The sequence below is a fragment of the Sinocyclocheilus grahami genome, unplaced genomic scaffold (genome assembly GCF_001515645.1).
Source record: "Sinocyclocheilus grahami isolate Dianchi unplaced genomic scaffold, SAMN03320097.WGS_v1.1 scaffold284.1, whole genome shotgun sequence".
NCBI lineage: Eukaryota > Metazoa > Chordata > Actinopteri > Cypriniformes > Cyprinidae > Sinocyclocheilus > Sinocyclocheilus grahami.
The window spans coordinates 730154-747313 of NW_015505463.1; the positions used below are offsets into that span (position 1 = coordinate 730154).

General features: G+C 38.5%; 1 protein-coding gene across 1 annotated transcript in view; it reads right to left on the bottom strand.

Moving 5' to 3' along the window:
* Positions 1-17160, bottom strand: part of LOC107600472 (CREB-regulated transcription coactivator 3-like) — a 60840-nt gene that overhangs the window by 10047 nt on the left and 33633 nt on the right. Inside the window, exons 5-9 of the mRNA XM_016292379.1 lie at positions 9476-9538; positions 8808-8911; positions 3440-3478; positions 2952-3037; positions 393-402 (exon numbers count right to left, since the gene is read on the bottom strand). Of these exons, the coding sequence (XP_016147865.1) occupies positions 393-402; positions 2952-3037; positions 3440-3478; positions 8808-8911; positions 9476-9538 (302 nt within the window). The remainder of the gene's footprint in view (positions 1-392; positions 403-2951; positions 3038-3439; positions 3479-8807; positions 8912-9475; positions 9539-17160) is intronic.

Consider the following 17160-nt stretch of genomic DNA (forward strand, 5'->3'; position numbering starts at 1 on the left):
TATGGAGAAAAATATATGGAAGTCAATGGGGACCAACACAGTTTGGTTATCCATATTCTTCAAAATATCTTCTTTTGTGTTCCACAGAAGAAAATGAATTCATACATGCATAAATGATGACAGAATTTTTATTTTTGGGTGAACTATCACCCAAAAGCCAGTATTAGTTTTCCTACACCATTCATAGGCTCGCAGCCTCCATGTTACAGCTAATGCTGTGAGATTTTATGTTTGTTTTGTCTTACACATAAAATAACCTGATCCTGTTTGATCAAGGCATGCGACTGTTCTGACTTGTCCAATTTTCAGCATCAGTTTTTCATCTTGCATCAAAATTCTGTCTATTCATTGTATGCATTTGAAATATATAGTGGGGTTTTGTTTTATTGTACCCAAGTCTACCTAAAATAAAAAGTGTTTAATATACAGGTTTGTGGCTCTTAATTTCCTATTAATTAACCATTTGTAATCTTATGTTCACTGTTCAATTTTTATAAATATAGGATTTGTATTAAATCTATATTCATTCATATAGTCAAATCGAATCGAGAATTGAAATCAAAAATCGAATCGAAATCGAATATCGAATCGAAAATCGAATCGAATTGAGAGCTTGAAAATTGAAATCGAATCGAATTGGAACATCTGAATAAATAAACAACCCTTTGCTATTCACTCATGCCATGTATATAACTGGACTGTGTTGTGTGGTTCAATCGGTAGTGATGTATCACCATACATTTGTTTGTTTGACTTGCAGCATTAACAGCAGACAATTGTAATGCATAACTACATTTTTCCTTTTTTTATTTGTAGTCCTGAAAAGTCTAACCACATTAGACACACTCTGGAGCCCTGTAAGCAGTTTAATACAAGAAGCCGGTGATGGTCTGGATGAGGATTGAGTAAAGATACCACCGAAGAACATGAGATGCTGGATGAGGAGTTTTAATGAGCACTTTCTCACCTGTGTGATCGGAGAGAGAGAGGGCGACATTGTCGGGGAGAGCTGCTTGCCCAGGCTTCGCCTCTGATCGCCCCCTGGAGAGAGTGTCAGGGGACTAATGGGGGCCGGCCTTCTCCTGGGTGAACTCGCCAGGCCCGTCGGAGGAGGGTTGGACAGCGAGGAGAGACGCAGAGATGTGTGGATTGATGGATTGCTGACCAAATGGCATCATACTAATAACACTAATATGTAATCAACAGCACAAAGATTCTGTTAAAGTCGCCATGAAATCAAAACTGTCAATTTGTTTATGGAATGTTGCAGTGTTTAATATAAATCACTTATCCACACACAAAAAAAACACACGTGGCCTGTTAAAAAAATTAACATGCCCCTCTCCTTACTATGTCATCTCTTCTCTGATGACGTGTATGCTGACGTGAGGACTGAGTAATAAGGTATCCTAGATTCAATCCCTCCAGCAAACTGTCACTCACATGAAATGATTGCTGTAATTAACAAACGACAATCAATTCCCCATGGACAACAAAATTCCACCCTGCATATTTTTCCTGGTCGAGAAGCTTTTGTACTTGAATACATGTTACAATAGGGAAGAAAAACCATCACAAATTCTTTTACACGCCAACTTTTAATAGAATTACTTCCTCTAGATCAAAGTTACCAACTTTACTTGGTCAAAGTTAGGAAATGACTGAATAAATAGCGGGCATAATATATTGGTTTACAGGACAAATTTAGAAACACAAAGCATTGAACAGACTAACCAATACAAGCAAAATATAGAGGTCAACCAAAGCCAGACAAAACCTTGAGTTTAGTGACACAGCATCAGTGAGATTTCTGAGTAAAAAGTGAACAAATAAATGTAACTTCAAACTCAATACATAACCAAAAAATATAACTTAATTTCGGTACACAATCATTTAGATCAAAACTCAATACTTTTTTTTTTTTTTTGGTAACGAAATGAATCAAAAACTAACATGCTATTGAACACAGGTCTTTATTTTGTTAGTAATAATCAGTGTTGGGCAAGTTACTCCGAAAATGTAATCAAATTACTGATTACTCCTTTTAAAAGTAATCACGTTACTGTTCTGATTACTTTATTTCAAAAGTAATTAGTAATTAGTTACGTAACTTTTTTCCTCCATGAAATTTATGAAATCCCAGCATACACACTCCCAATAAATATCTGTTATTAAAGCATCAACATTCACAGAACACTGTTATTTTTAACTAAAGCAAGCGGCTGCTGCGTGCATGGTTTGGCAAGGCAGAATGCCAGCAAAGAGCGCTGCATTTATAATCTCTAAAAGACATCCCATACGCTTGCACCTGTTAATCGTTTATATTTTATATTAGTTCATGGTGTTTTTGTGCAATAGATCAATAACAATTTATTTGTTTTAGATATTTTATGTTTAGATATTTCTATTTTGCTGGAGTCCCATGAATCATTTTATTCTCACGCATCCTGCGCACACACACACACACACACACACACACACACGAGTGTCTACCCGCCCGCACCAGCACTCGCACATTTTGTCCCGCGCCGCACTCTGTTGCGGAAAAGCAGGTCTGTAATCCACTGGCACTGAACTCGACAATGCATGTGCTACATCCTTTACGATCTCCAGATTATAAAACACTGCATTCTGTCAGCAATGTAACGTGGCAGTAACGTATATAGACCTCGGCTTGTAACTATACTCTAATTACTATTTTGAAAATTATAATGCGTTAAATTACTCCGTTCCTAAAAAAGTAATCAAATTACAGTAACGCGTTACTAAGTAATGCGTTACTGTCCAACACTGGTAATAATGGCCAGTAAAAGGATTATTAGGCTGCCTTTATACAGTTACACATCTGATATTTTGATACAATTCTGATTTCTTTGGTCACAACCGAATTACAACTGAGTTGTTACTTAGTACTACAGATACTATAACACCACTAGCCCTCATGCACTCACCTTTTTGGCCTCCCATAATTGTTTTGGCAGTGGCTTATTCACTCCGAGCAGATTCTCCTCATTAGGGACAGAATGAAATGAGAACACTGCAGAGGAAAAAAGACAGTCCCTCATTAAACAATTCAAATCATCCCTGCTGCATCCCCTATTCAAATTGCACAGGTAGGGCTGCACATCTTTAAGTCACTAATTTCATTTTGTCAACAAAAGAGTAAAAGTAAATACTCAATCTGCATCCTACAACTCAACCAAAAAAGCGAGCTTTATTAAGTTATCTTACGGTAAACTATATGAGAGACATGTAATTTGAGTGGGACTGCCAGCAGAGCACACCAACTGTTCCACAACACCAACACCATCCATCAGCCCACTACAGCAAACCACAGCGGAGTACTGTGAGGGCTGATGATGTCATTAAAGGGGTGAATCTTTTTTGTTGGTGGGCTGAACACATGATAGAGAATCAACAAGCATGACAACACACTTACCATCTCCAGAATTGTCCACCTCTGCTTCATTCATGCTGGCTGCACGACCACAAAGAGAAAGGCCCATTAGATCAAAAAGCAGTTAATCATTTTGCATTCACACATGTAATCCATGCTGACTGAACCACTGTTGATGTAACAGACCGTATATTAACACACATCACCCATGACATGGCTTGATTAACACTTTTACTGAAAGTAATTAATTATTTCTCGATCCACAGAACCTAGTCTAGGGTGAACTATGGAAAATAAACACCATCATACTCATATTTTATGCAAGTAATGAAAACAACAGGGATGAAGACATTAGAACAATAAATGTAATATTTAAATCATATGATTGAAATATGCAGAGAATATTATTCTTGGTAAATCCCCTCCATTATTAAGATATAACACAGAACAACATACTTTCAGAATGATTAGGATAGCGGAATCGAAGCAAATCACAAAGGCACGGCTCAAACCAGGACCTCCACAAATTCAAAGGTGCAAAACAAACATGCAAATACATCTCATGGTAGTGCTGGGCGGTATACCGGTTCATACTGAATACCGGTGTTTATTATTGTTATGATATGAATTTTTAAAATACCGCAATACCGGTGTATGTCGCTTAAACAACGTTCGGAACGCGACACTGTTTGAAAGGGGTCCCTTTTCACTGTTGCACTGTGGTGAGGGAACAGCTGTATGTGTTACTAAGCGTGAAAGTTCAGAAACTGAAGCTGTAGAACTAATAGAACGTGATGACACAGAAGAACTCATCCACAATATCCACAGAAATGCCTGGCGTGAAGAAGTAACAGACTCTAGCAAGTAGCTTTCCTTCATTCACTACTGTTGAAAAGTTTGGGGTTGATAAAATTTTTTTAAGTTTTTATTTCTTAAAGTCTCATGCTCCTCAAGCATTTTGAAATTAATATTGTGGAATATCAAATAACTGAATTTAAAATAAAACATTTATTTTCTATTTGAATATATTTTAAAATAATTTATTCCTGTGATGGCAAAGCTAAATGTTCAGCATCATTACTCAAGTCTTCAGTGTCACATGACACGTCAGAAATCAATCTAATTTGCTGATTTGGTGTTCAAGAAACATTTCTTTTTACTATAAATGCTGCAAACAGTTTTGCTGCTTAATATTTTTGTGAATACAAAGATAAATTTTTTTCAGGATTCTTTGATAGGAAGTTCAAAAACATTTATTTAAAATAGAAACTTTTGTAACATGTCTTTACTATCAGTTTTTTAGGCATCTTTGCTAAATAAAAGCATTGATTTCTTTCAAAACAAACAAACAATCTTTTGAACATATCTTTACGCTGCAAAGTTCAGTTCAGTCTTCTCACAAACCTTTGATTCATTGAAATGAGTCATTATGAGTGCACACTCACTCCACCCACTGAAGACAGAGGGCACAAACTCCAGAGGGGGGAACTGAAAATGGCTTCTTAGCGTGTACTGTCTCATTAAGAAAAAAAAGAGAGGACAAAAAAAAGCATATTGGGAGAAATCTGTGACCACAAGCGCAAAGTGAATCAATGGAGAGGCATTGTTTTGTGTGCACCACAGAGATCCTGTGGAAAACAAACCTCCTTTCTGCTTCCTCTGCCGATGCTGGCCCAGAACTGATGCAGTGTGGGCCCAGAGCCAGATCAACCAGCTCCACCGTTTCAACAAAGCTGCCGTCTCAGACACCCAACTGCGACGCACAATGAATCAAACAAACAGTACGGCGACACCTCATTTCCCCCTCACTGAGAGTCTCATTCAACACCATAACTAACGGAAAAAGACAACTAGAACAGAAAAACGTTGGCCTGAGTCCAGAGTTTTGTCACGTTTTATCTTGAAGTATAAAAGTACCTTAAAAAACGCCATAGTTTATGTTAAAATACATTATTTGCAATTACATTTATCTATAATTATCCGTATAGCAAGCTCCCAAAATCAACAAAATGTTGCACCAAATCAGTGAAAAAAAAACAAATTAAAAAAACAAAACAAATTTAAAAAAAAAATGTAAAAAAGTAATTATTATAAATGGTGTCAAATCATAAATCCCAGTTGGGTCAGAGTCAAGCGGTTAAACGTGGCACACAGTTACGATACGGTCTTAATGCTTTCGGGGGATCCACACATGAATAGTATAGTTGCATTGGCTGACAGGTTTGGGATGAGACTACTGTGATAGCGGAAGCGAGACAAATTTTTGTCCCATGTAAGAGGCTGGTTTGTACTTGTTCACATTACGTGAGCCTCACTGCACACCGCCACAGTCAACTGTGTGCATAATTCAGATGACTGCCAGACAGATATTAAAAGCCTGCTGTCTGCCATGTCCTCAAGTGAAGCTGTGTCTGAGAAAACAACTGCCTTGGGCCACAGACAGCCTCTGAGTTATACTGCTCCATATCTCAATGTACATGTGACCATTTTATTTGCTCCACATCTTCATTCAATATCTTATTTTAACCTACAGACTAAACAAAGATCTACTACACAAAGATGCTTTTAGCTTGGATATGCAGTTCAGATGAGCCACAATCTCAAGCCTAAATGCCTGCAAATCAATTTGTAAGAGAGCAAGTGATAAACAGAGTGAATGCAAAAGCGATTAAGCTTGTGTGAATTACTTGAGTCTATGTGTCTTTCAACAGTGTAGCGTCTCTACTAACAGTGAAACTTTAAGCTCATCTGCCGTTATACCCAAGTAAGAAATGTCATATAGCTCTTAAGTTGCTAAACTATTTTATTAATAAAATCGTCAAAGCAGCGCGAACAACACATTTCTGTGCACATGTATGTTTCCGTGTGTGCGAGCGTGTGTGTCTGTATTGCATGTGTGTGCATTTGTATGGAAGAGAGCAGGAGAAAGAGAGTACGTGCTTTCCGTACATAATTAAATGCAATTTTGTGGCAAAAACATGGAAATAATTGGTCATTTTCATCATATTGTTTATTATATTTATTTGCTTCGTCAGTCGTTGTGGTTTTTGGTTCTTTTGCTGTTGTAGGGACCTTTGAAATAACTGAAATCATTTGGCAAAGTGATACGGACATGCGGTAGTGCGGTCAAGACCTGCCTGGAACTACTTTAGCCATGCGTTTCCCTGAAAATAATTGCACACCTTAGAATGTTTGTCAACCAATCAGATTCAAGCATTCAACAGCTGACATATCAAATACGGTTTAAGCCTCTACTCCGTTTCATGTGAGAATACTACATTATTTCTAAAGCCCTTTGCCAGCACTATTCATTCACAGAACACCATTAGTACGTAGTTTTTAAATGCTTAGCTTGCCGTCTCTGAGCTCATTGTGTCCCACACAACAATATTTAAATGATTCAAAAAATATATCACTCTCTGGTCTGAAATTTTGTTATGAAGATGAAGTTAGGATCATTTAATGATTTTGAAAGAAGTTCACCATGACTGCACTCATTTGATCATTTGATTAAAAATAGTCATTTGAAATATTATACATGTTTTTGTCACTTTTGATTTAATGTATCCTTGCTGAATAAGCGTATTAATTTATTTAAAAATAATAATAAATACATACATTAAAAAACATCTTATTGAGCCCAAACCTTTGAACGGAAGTGTATCCACTGGCATGAGATTACTATAATAGAGCCGGTCTGTGTAATGTTACATAAACTCTTCACGTCATGACCATGTATATCCTGTAATTCACATGATACATGTAAGAATACTAGAAAGGGATGTGACATAACAATCCGCAAAGCAATGTTTATATGTAACAAACATCAGTAATGCACAAGCAGATGATCAACCTCAAAATGCACTCCCTGACCCAGTTTTTATTAATCAAACTGAAGGAAATTATATTAATGAACACAAAATATATTAAAGGGGTCATATGATGCGATTTCATTTTTTCTCTTTGGAGTGTTACAAGCTCTTGGTGCATAAAGAAGATCTGTAAAGTTGCAAAGACTAAAGTTTCAAATCCAAAGAGATATTCTTTATAAAAGTTAAGAGTCAGCCACACCTACCTAAAACGGCTCGTTCTAACACACCCCCACATATCTACGTCACTATGTGGGAAGATTTGCATAACGCTGCCCAAATGTTCACGCAAAGGAGGAAGGTGTAACTTTTATTCTCGCTGTAGTATTGTTGCAGCTGCCGCCATGTCCTGAAGACGCTGTGTGTTTCGTTGTGAAAGCGAAACTACTTTGTTTGGTCTTCCAAAAGAGGACGATATCCACTTCGTCATGCCTGGAGCTGATCCGTGCTGGTTGCTGAGGAAATACATCAACTTAGTGCTGTGGATCGCCGGATCTGCTTTCACCGTCATTATAATCAGTAATTATGTCCCCACTGGATGCAACAAATGCCTCGTTTGTAATGGGTTTTAATGTTTTTGTCTCATCGCTCCGGCTGGGACATGCCATCATAGTATGGTGAGGGGCGTAACATTTCAGTCTCACGCTTGAGGTATTCGGCCAATCACAACGCATTGGATAGCTGGCCAATCACAGCACACCTCGCTTTTTCAGACCGATGAGTTTTGTAAAAATCGACGCGTTTCAAAAAGGCGGGGCATAGAGGAGAAACAATAATGTACAGTATGTGGAAAATAATGTGTTTTTTTTTACTTTAAACCACATAAACACATTTCATTACACCAAATACACAAAATAATGTTCTTTTTAGCAACATCATATGACCCCTTTAAAAAGTACCTGAAGTGCTGATGCAATGTCATGAAAAAAAAAAGATAAATACATAATTGTTTTGGCACAGCCGTAACTTTCTCCGCCAGACTTTCACTGTTCTAATGATAAAACATTTGCACCGATCATCCCACCCTATGACATAACTAACAAACATCTTCACTGCAGCATGTGTCTGTGAACTCTGGCTATGTGTCCTTTCAGGGGAGTATGAGCCAGACTATTGCATCTATAAAGCTCATGGGGCTGTACATTAATTTGTTTTCAAGAGCTCAAGAAATCAGAAAAATAAGGTTAGAGGAAACATCCTTCAACAGCACGCTGGGTGGGCTGATTGTCAGCCATTTTCAGGGTACCTTCTGAAATGCCTGTGTTTGTAACCAAGACAACTAGATAAACAACATGACAGTGAGCCCCAGCTGTGTCGTGCAAACACGCTGCACTGGGTGGGACGGGTTGATTTGGGTCTGGTATAAATCATTGATTTATCATCTATGAATGGCATTGTACAATCCATTTGACCCCCTGCATTTCTGTTTCAACCACACAGTTATGCCATGCAATAACAATGGCTTTGTAAAACTACAGTATGGTTGTGGAGGTTTTAAACTAGCCCAAAAATAGGGAGGAGGAGGTGGAAGCCAAGCTCACCGTTTCGCTGAGGAGGTCCTCTGCCCATCTGCTGGTTCCTGCCAAAAGGATCCTGTGGGTTTGGGCTCATGGCACTGGTGTGCAGAGCTGAGTCAGAGTTTGTTCTGTGGCAGAAGGAGAGAGTAAGAAAGGAGGAAAACAGCTTGGTCAGTGAGCCATCAAAAAAACCCAAAAAAACTGCTGAGGTGAGCCATGCCAACATGACCCCTTGCCCTCACTCACTGCCTTCATTAAGCAACTACACATGACGGTACTCTCAAGAGCACTTCACTGTACTCCAGTGCTTCTCTCTGCAGGTGATTTAAAAAAAACACAGTCCTCTTTTCTCTATTTGTAGAGCAAAAGTTCAAGGGTGAAGTCACTCTACATCACAATAATGAGTGTGGTGAAGGGAAAAAAAACAGATTAGTAGAAATAATGATCGCTGGTTTGGATTAGTTTGGCACAGGGAAATATTAGTTCACGTAGAATAGCTGGCTGAGTAGAGAAACAGCATCTGTGATTCACTTGAAATCATTCTGTCTGTATAAAGACTTGATCAAGAAACAGTTTTAAACAAATCTAAGGATAACAAGCTGAGAAAAGGAGATCTGCAAGGGATGACAATAAGAACAAACAAGAGACAGGTCCAGAGGAGATCTGTGAGAAACTTGAAAGTCAAAGGTCACCTGTTAAGCTGTGATATTAATCTAAATCCAGGGCGTTTCTCTTCGGTCCATGGCGGTTGCTCCCTTCAGAAATGAAAACAGTCATGTGTTATTTACTACTGTACTGAGCCTGTAGCCCTGGCTCAGGGGTTAGTACAGCAGCATGAGCAAGCCAGAGAGACAAAGACAGAAGACAGAATTCCTCTGTGACACCTTCAAAGAAAACATAAACAGAGCTGTAGAAACCAGAGCCTATTCCCCCAGGTTAGTTTAGTACTGCGTGCAGCACTGATTTACTGCTTCAATTAGATTGGAGCTGCAACGTCTGAGAGCAAACAAAAGTGTATAATATCTTAAATGGTTAATGAACCAAAAGAAACATGAAGGCAACACCGCAGCAGAGCAACCACACTGGGCAATCAGGATATAGACTCAACCAAATAAACAAACACATCTTACTGGCCACTAAAGCAATCAACACAAATAAAAACCTTAATCTTTGTGACAGCCACGCAATTCAGAGACCATTTTTAAAAGAAATGTGACCAGAACTTGACCATGGAACTTGCTTTCACAATGCCTGGGCATTTCTATGTGGTTGCTAGGGTGTTCTAGGTGGTTGCTAAGTGGTTTCTTTTTGTCCCAAGTCAAAACAGATGCTAGGCTCTATGAAATTCTGGTCTTGTAGCTCAAATGGCAAAGTGTGGTGCTTTCAACAGCAAGGTCATGGGTTTGATTTCTAGGGAACACACATAATGCGCTGTTAACTATTAACCAATTAGGCTAAATAAAATAAACTACCGTTCAACATTTTTTTATTGAGTAGTTAATATTTCTATTTAGTTTTTAAATTGATCAAAATTAACAGTAAAGACATTTAGAATGTTACTAATCTTCTTATTCAAGACGAAAAAAAGTCTCAAAAATATTACTGTTTTCAACATTGATCAAAGTTTCTTGAGCACCAAATAAGCATATTAAAATGATTTCTGAAGGATCATGTGACACTGAAAATTCAGATCTGCCATCATTTTAAAATATTTTTTTCTGTATTTTTGTTCAAATAAATGTCATTTCTTACAAAAATTAGAAAAATTATTCCGACCTCAAACGTTTAAACTGATGTGTATATGAAGCTAACAAAATACTTATATCTGTGATATAATAACTCAGCTGTGCCATGACTCACGGCGAGTAATAACATATGGCAAGTGTGTAGAACGAGCACAAAACAAGACATGCGTGCATAATGACATTCACCATGTAGATGCACAAGCAGCCCAGCAGATCTAGCCTGTGCACGCTACTGTCTGCCAGAACATTGAAGCTGGTTCCCACAAAGAAGGTTAACATATTCCCATCACCAAGACAATAAAAATAAATAATAAACAGATTTCCTGCAGCCTGCCCTACTGCTAAGGAGAGGCTACAGTACGCCAGACCACACTTGGGTGATGTAATGCTCCACCAATACACTGCAGCCTGTGCAAGAAAAGATGCTCCTTGTAGCAACAGAAAGTGGCCTTCCTTCACATTTCCCTGTAAAACTGGTCTTTGCCCCTGCTTTGAAGTGTATTAGGGCTTAGCTGCACATGCAATATGGAGCACTAAAGTCAGTGCCTGTATGTAAATTAAAATGTCTGTAAATTACAGCGATATCTGTAAATTAAACACTTAAAATACTCTTAAAAAATAAAACATTTAGACCTAAATTTAAGATGTGTATTTTAATTGCATATACAATTTCCGTCCATTTTGAATTACATCTAATAAATTCAACATGATGCATTGTCAGTTATTCATAAATGTTTATTAGTTGATTATTAACTATTTGCACAATTGGATTTTAAGGCTTAAAATCATATTTTCAAAATGCATTTCTTCCGACTGCTTAGAATCAGCATAAATAGTTTAAACAATTAAAAACTGAATTTATTCCGTTAAAAAGTATGAACATGGTTAAAATACGGCTAGCTGTGGAACAATACAAGAATGAAAAAAGGACTCATTTTGGACTCCTCCAAAATCGTCCAGAAGTGCAGCAAAATATTTTCGGGTTTTACACTTCCTCAGTGCAATATGCCACTGAACATACATCTGCGCTCATTCAAGGGTTAAGCCCGAAAACATTTAGCTGCACTCCTGCACTTTGATTTATATTTGGCCTCTAATAAGTTGATTTTTGGACGATTCTGAATGTGCAGTTTTTTTATTCATTCTTGGATTGTTTAATTGCTTGGATCTACACACCTAAAGACATTTGATATATGTTTTTTGGAAGAATGTTTGGAGCTACGGCCTTCTGCATTCACTTAGTTTACATGTATAAGACTGAAACAAACTGGATTTATTGATGATAAATATATTCACCTGGTTAATGTGCATTTAAAACACATTCAGAACTATTACAGAAATCTTACCGGTTTTATGCATGTATGACATATGCATCCCAGTTTATTACCGTATTGACCTGAATATAAGACGATGTTTTTTTTTCTTGGAAATACATCTGAAAAAACGCGGTCGTCTTATATTCAGGGTCTAGACTTTGACATGTCAATAATACACCCACAACAATAGGTTGCGCCAAATACACATAAAACGAGTGTGCCATGAAATACGTAATGTAATCATAGACTGTATAAAGAATGTAATGCGTGTTGTAAAGATTGCGATTAAAAACAAAAGAAAAGAAAACCTTACAGCTGCATGATTCATGACTGTCATGTTAGCCTGATGGGACCAAACTCCCTTTGTTTATTTTAAAACATAAGACAGTACCCAGATTTGAAGACTACAGTAAGATTTAACTTCTACTGTTAATAAGATTTTGGTAGGCTACTATTAGATGGATAGCCTAAATGTCCTAATTCAGATGGGCTACCTGTTTTTTTTTGTTTAATGGTATATCAAAAAGTGTATATTTTTAAAATGTGATTGGTACATTTTACCAGTTTTTACCATACTTTCAAAACAAAAATTTAAATAGGAAAAATATGCAATATGAAAATAATTGAAGACAAAATGCGTTTTACTGAGAAAAAACAAGATTTGGTTTTTAAAAAGCCTTTTTCCAAAAGGTACATCTGGAAAAAGGGGGGGGGGGGGGGTCGTCTTATAATCAGGGTCGTCTTATATTTGGGCCAATACGGTAGTTTGTTTACGTTAAAGGGTTAGTTCACCCAAAAATTGTGTCATCATTTACTCATCCTCATGATGTTCCAACCCTGTATTAATTTTTTCTCCTGTTGAACATAAGATATTTTGAAGAATGTTGGTAACCAAACAGTCGCTGTTAGCCACTGACTTCCATAGTATGGATAAAAAGTACTATGGTAGTCAATGGCTAACAGCAACTGTTTGGTTACCAACATTCAGGTGAACTATCCCTTTAAAATGGTGTAATCCAAATGGATGGACATTTTATACAGTATGTAATTCAAACACATAACGATTTGAGTGTAGAAGAGCTTAAAGTCAGTATATAGCATAAACAGAAATGCATCAGGAAGTGAGTGGACTCCTAACCAAAGCAATCTTGGTAAAAGCTGCTAGAAAAGGATTCATAAACAGATTGTTATTTAAAGCTGACCTGTGGCCAGAGACAATGTGAAAAACAGATGTTTTCAAACTGGCATCAGGCGGACCACCAAAAACGGAGAGATTCTTCAATGAAAGCCTATCGATGTTGAATCACACTTGAGTGAGAACGAATGCCTTTCTAGAAAACCTCCCAGAGGAAGTCTCGTCTGGGAAGAGCAGCAGCTCAGATCCAGGATGGGAGAGCGTGGGACTAAGAGGACAGCGTTGACCCATGTTCCTGACCCAGTCCAGCTGAGCTCCACAGGGAAACATATGGATGTTGCCTAGGGTTCAGAACCAGCCTTGTTTACCCAAACACCAGAGGGACAGCTGTACCCCAGGGAGAGCAGAGCCTGAAAGTATCATAGTAGCACTGTCATCCCTACGGACGCAACTGAGCTCTGGGGCACTGGCAAAACACAGACATTCAGATTGTACACCATATTAATGCTAGTACTGTAAGGGTCACACATCGACGTGAGAATATGTTGTGGTAAAAAAAATTGTCAAAGAAAAATGTTAAAAGGAATGGATGATAAAAATCTCCAAAACACTTTATATTAACATTACAGCATCAGCCGCTCTTTCCCTTGACCATTTCTATGCCAACAACATCTTTTTATTGGCAACATACTACCTTAGTCTTAGTGCACTGGCCGCACCTAATTATGTGGTGAATAGACGGAAAGGGTTAATGAGCTGCGCCGACACCCTTTTCAGCTCAATAACCCTTACCCAGTGTGTGCTGCGGTAGGTAATGAATCACAGATGTGTTGAGAGAGCTGTAAACAGTTCCTCAAGGGCATACATTAGGATGAGACTCCAATAAAGCAGGAAAATCATCCTCTGCCACCCAAACGCCTTCCCACTTCACTACAGTACCTTGAAAAGTTTAGGTTTTAGTTTCAGGTAGCTTTGCAGGTAGGATTCTTGAAGCATCATGGAGATGTTGCCACAGTTCTTCTGGATTTAGTCTGTCTCAGTTTCTTCATGTAATTCCATATGGACTGAATGATGGTGAGATCAGATCTCTGTGTGGAGCACTGGCTGTTTTCAGACTCCTTGTGCATACAAATCTCTCTGGATTATTACAATTAATGGCAAAAGGAATGTTTGGTAGAAATAACTAAGTTAAAACCATTTTTTGGTGGGTGAAAATATTAGTGGCACAAAGGTGATGATACACGGGGCAACTTTTTTGAGCAATGTTGCTCTGCAATGTTGCTTGGGCTTTCCCATTGAGAATGGGCAACACATTTCTATATGGGTACTTTAGATCAGCTGTGGGACCTGTGTCTTACCTGGTTGCCTGTTGACAGCAACATTTCTCAAAAAGTTGCCCCATGTACCTTAAGACTTTTGCACAGTAGTATATATCAGTAGTATATATAGAAAATAATTACCCCCTTTAAAATAATCACATTTTGTTGCTTTGCAGCCTGAAATGAAGACGGATACCGTTTTTGTTTTATCCAGCTGTATTTACTCAGTGCAACTTATAACATCCAAGTGAAAGACATAACACCAACATCTAAGAAAAAAAAACAAAAACAAAAAACAATCAGAGTTGGAAAATGGATCACCCCCTCCTAAAAATGACTTGTAAACTCAATCAAGTGTAGCTAATCATCTTCTCAATGGCACACAAAGCCATTTGACTTTCAACTGTGATCAGCTGTGGTCATTTTGAGTAGCTCAGCATGAAAAGAGCTTTCCTGGAGCATTTCAGTCCTTGGTAGTGCAACTGAAGCAAACAATCAACTATGAGTAGCAAGGCACTGTCAAAAGATCTCCGGGATAAAGTTGTGGACAGGCACAAGTCAGGAGATGGATACAAATAAATTCCAATGGCTTTATCAATGCCTAGAAGCACAGTGAAGTCTATTATTAAAGGTGCAATAGGTGATTGTCTTCAGAAAAATGTTTTTGTTATGCTGGTTGAAAGTCTCTTCACATCTCGAGAGCAATCATTAAGTTAAGTGGTCTAAATGTATTTATATATTCTGTGGAAGGCATAGGACCAAGAAAAATAGGTCCGAACATTATAATAGGCTTTCCTACCTGCCTGTCAACATACAGTGGGGCAAAAAAGTATTTAGTCAGCCACCAATTGTGCAAGTTCTCCCACTTAAAAAGATGAGAGAGGCCTGTAATTTTCATCTTACAGGCCTCTCTCATCTTTTTAAGTGGGAGAACTTGCACAATTGGTGGCTGACTAAATACTTTTTTTCCCCACTGTATGTATTTGTACCCTGTTCGTGCAGACAGGATACATCTTCAGCGCATTCACGTACGCTGTGCAGACAAAGCGAGAATGGCAGGCAAAGAACAACAACACCTGACCTTCCTTCCTTCCTTGGTATTGTAGTACTGTTACTAACTGTACTATAATGTTTTCTCACTGGTGAATGACACATGATGTATTGTAGTAATGTTGTCTCTGGTGGTCTGGTCTGTGCACGTTCATGCGTTCAGAAGGCGTGGCTTTGGACGGCGATTTACAAGAAGGGTGGGACGTTTGCTTTCAGTGCTATCAGGTTAAAGTTAGCATTTTCCAAGATCTCCTACTGCACCTTTAAGAAGTGAAGGTATTTGGTACAACACAGACCCTCCCTGGATCAGGACGTCGCACCAAACTGGATGAAAGAGCCAGGAGGAAACTGGTCCGAGAGGCTACCAAGAGTCCTACATCAACTCTGAAGCAGCTGCAGGAATTTATGATAAAGAGTGGTCATTGTGTGTATGTGACAACAATATCACAAATTCTCCACAAATGTGGCTTGAATGGGAGGGTTGCAAGAAAAAAGCCACTCCTCAAGAAAGGCTACATGCAGTCAGACTGAGCTTTGCCAAAACGCATCTTGAAGATTCTGAGGCAGATGAGACTAAAATTGATTTATTTGGCCTCAACACCAAACGATATTTCTGGCAGAAATCCAATCCAGCTCACCATCCAAATAACAGCATTCCTGCAGTAAAGCATGGAGCTGGTAATATTCTGTTATGAGGGTGTTTCTCTGCAGCAGGGACTGGAGCACTTGTCAGGACAGAAGGAAAAATAGATGGGGTAAAATACTGTCAAATTCTTGAGGAAAATCTGCTGCCCTCTGCCAGAAAGTTGTCAATGGGAAGAAGGTTTACCTTCCAACATGACAATGACCCAAAGCACACAGAAAACTGAGCACACAGTGGTTGAAGGAGAAAAAGGTGAATGTCCTTGCATGTTCTAGTCAGAACCCAGACTAAAACCCCACTGAAAATCTGTGGAATGACTTGAAGACTGCAGTCCAAAAAACTCGCCATCAAATTGAACTGAACTTGAGCAGGTCTGCAAAGAAGAGTGAGCAAATATAGCAAAACCTAGATATGCAAAGTTAGTACAGTCATGGCCAAAAGTTTTGGCAGTGACATACATTTTGTGTTTTGCAAAGTATTACTTCAGTATTTGTAGATTATTTTTGCACATTTCTATGGTATGCTGAAAAACAATGATAAGCATATCATAAGTTTTAAAGGCTTTTATTGGTAAAAAATATATAATGTGTCAATATTTACAGTTGTTGACCCTTGTTCTTCATAACCTCTGCAATTCACTCTGGCATGCTGGATATTAGCTTCTGGGCCAAATCCTGACTGATGAAGATCCATTCTTGCCTTCTTAGTTCTCGGAGTTGATCACAATTTGTGGGCTTCTGCTTGTCCACTCGCTGACCACAGGTTCTCTATGGGATTGAGATCCGGGGAGTTGCCTGGCCACGGATCCAAAATTTCAATGTGATGATCTTCGAGCCACTTCTTTATCACTCTTGTTTTGTGACATGGTGCTCCATCATGCTGGAAAATGCACGGATCATAACCAAATTGCTCATGGATTGTTGGATGAAGTCATTCTTGCAGGACGTTTTGACACCGTTCTTTATTCATGGCAGTGTTTCTGGGCAGAATTATGAGAGAGCCCACTCCCTCGGTTGAAAAGCAACCCCACACATGGATGGTCTCAGGATGCTTCACTGTTGGCATGTCACAGGACTCATGGTAGCGTTCACCTTTTCTTCTCCGAACAATCGATTTTCCAGATGTCCCAAACAGTCGGAAGGGAGCTTCATCAGAGAAAATAACTTTGC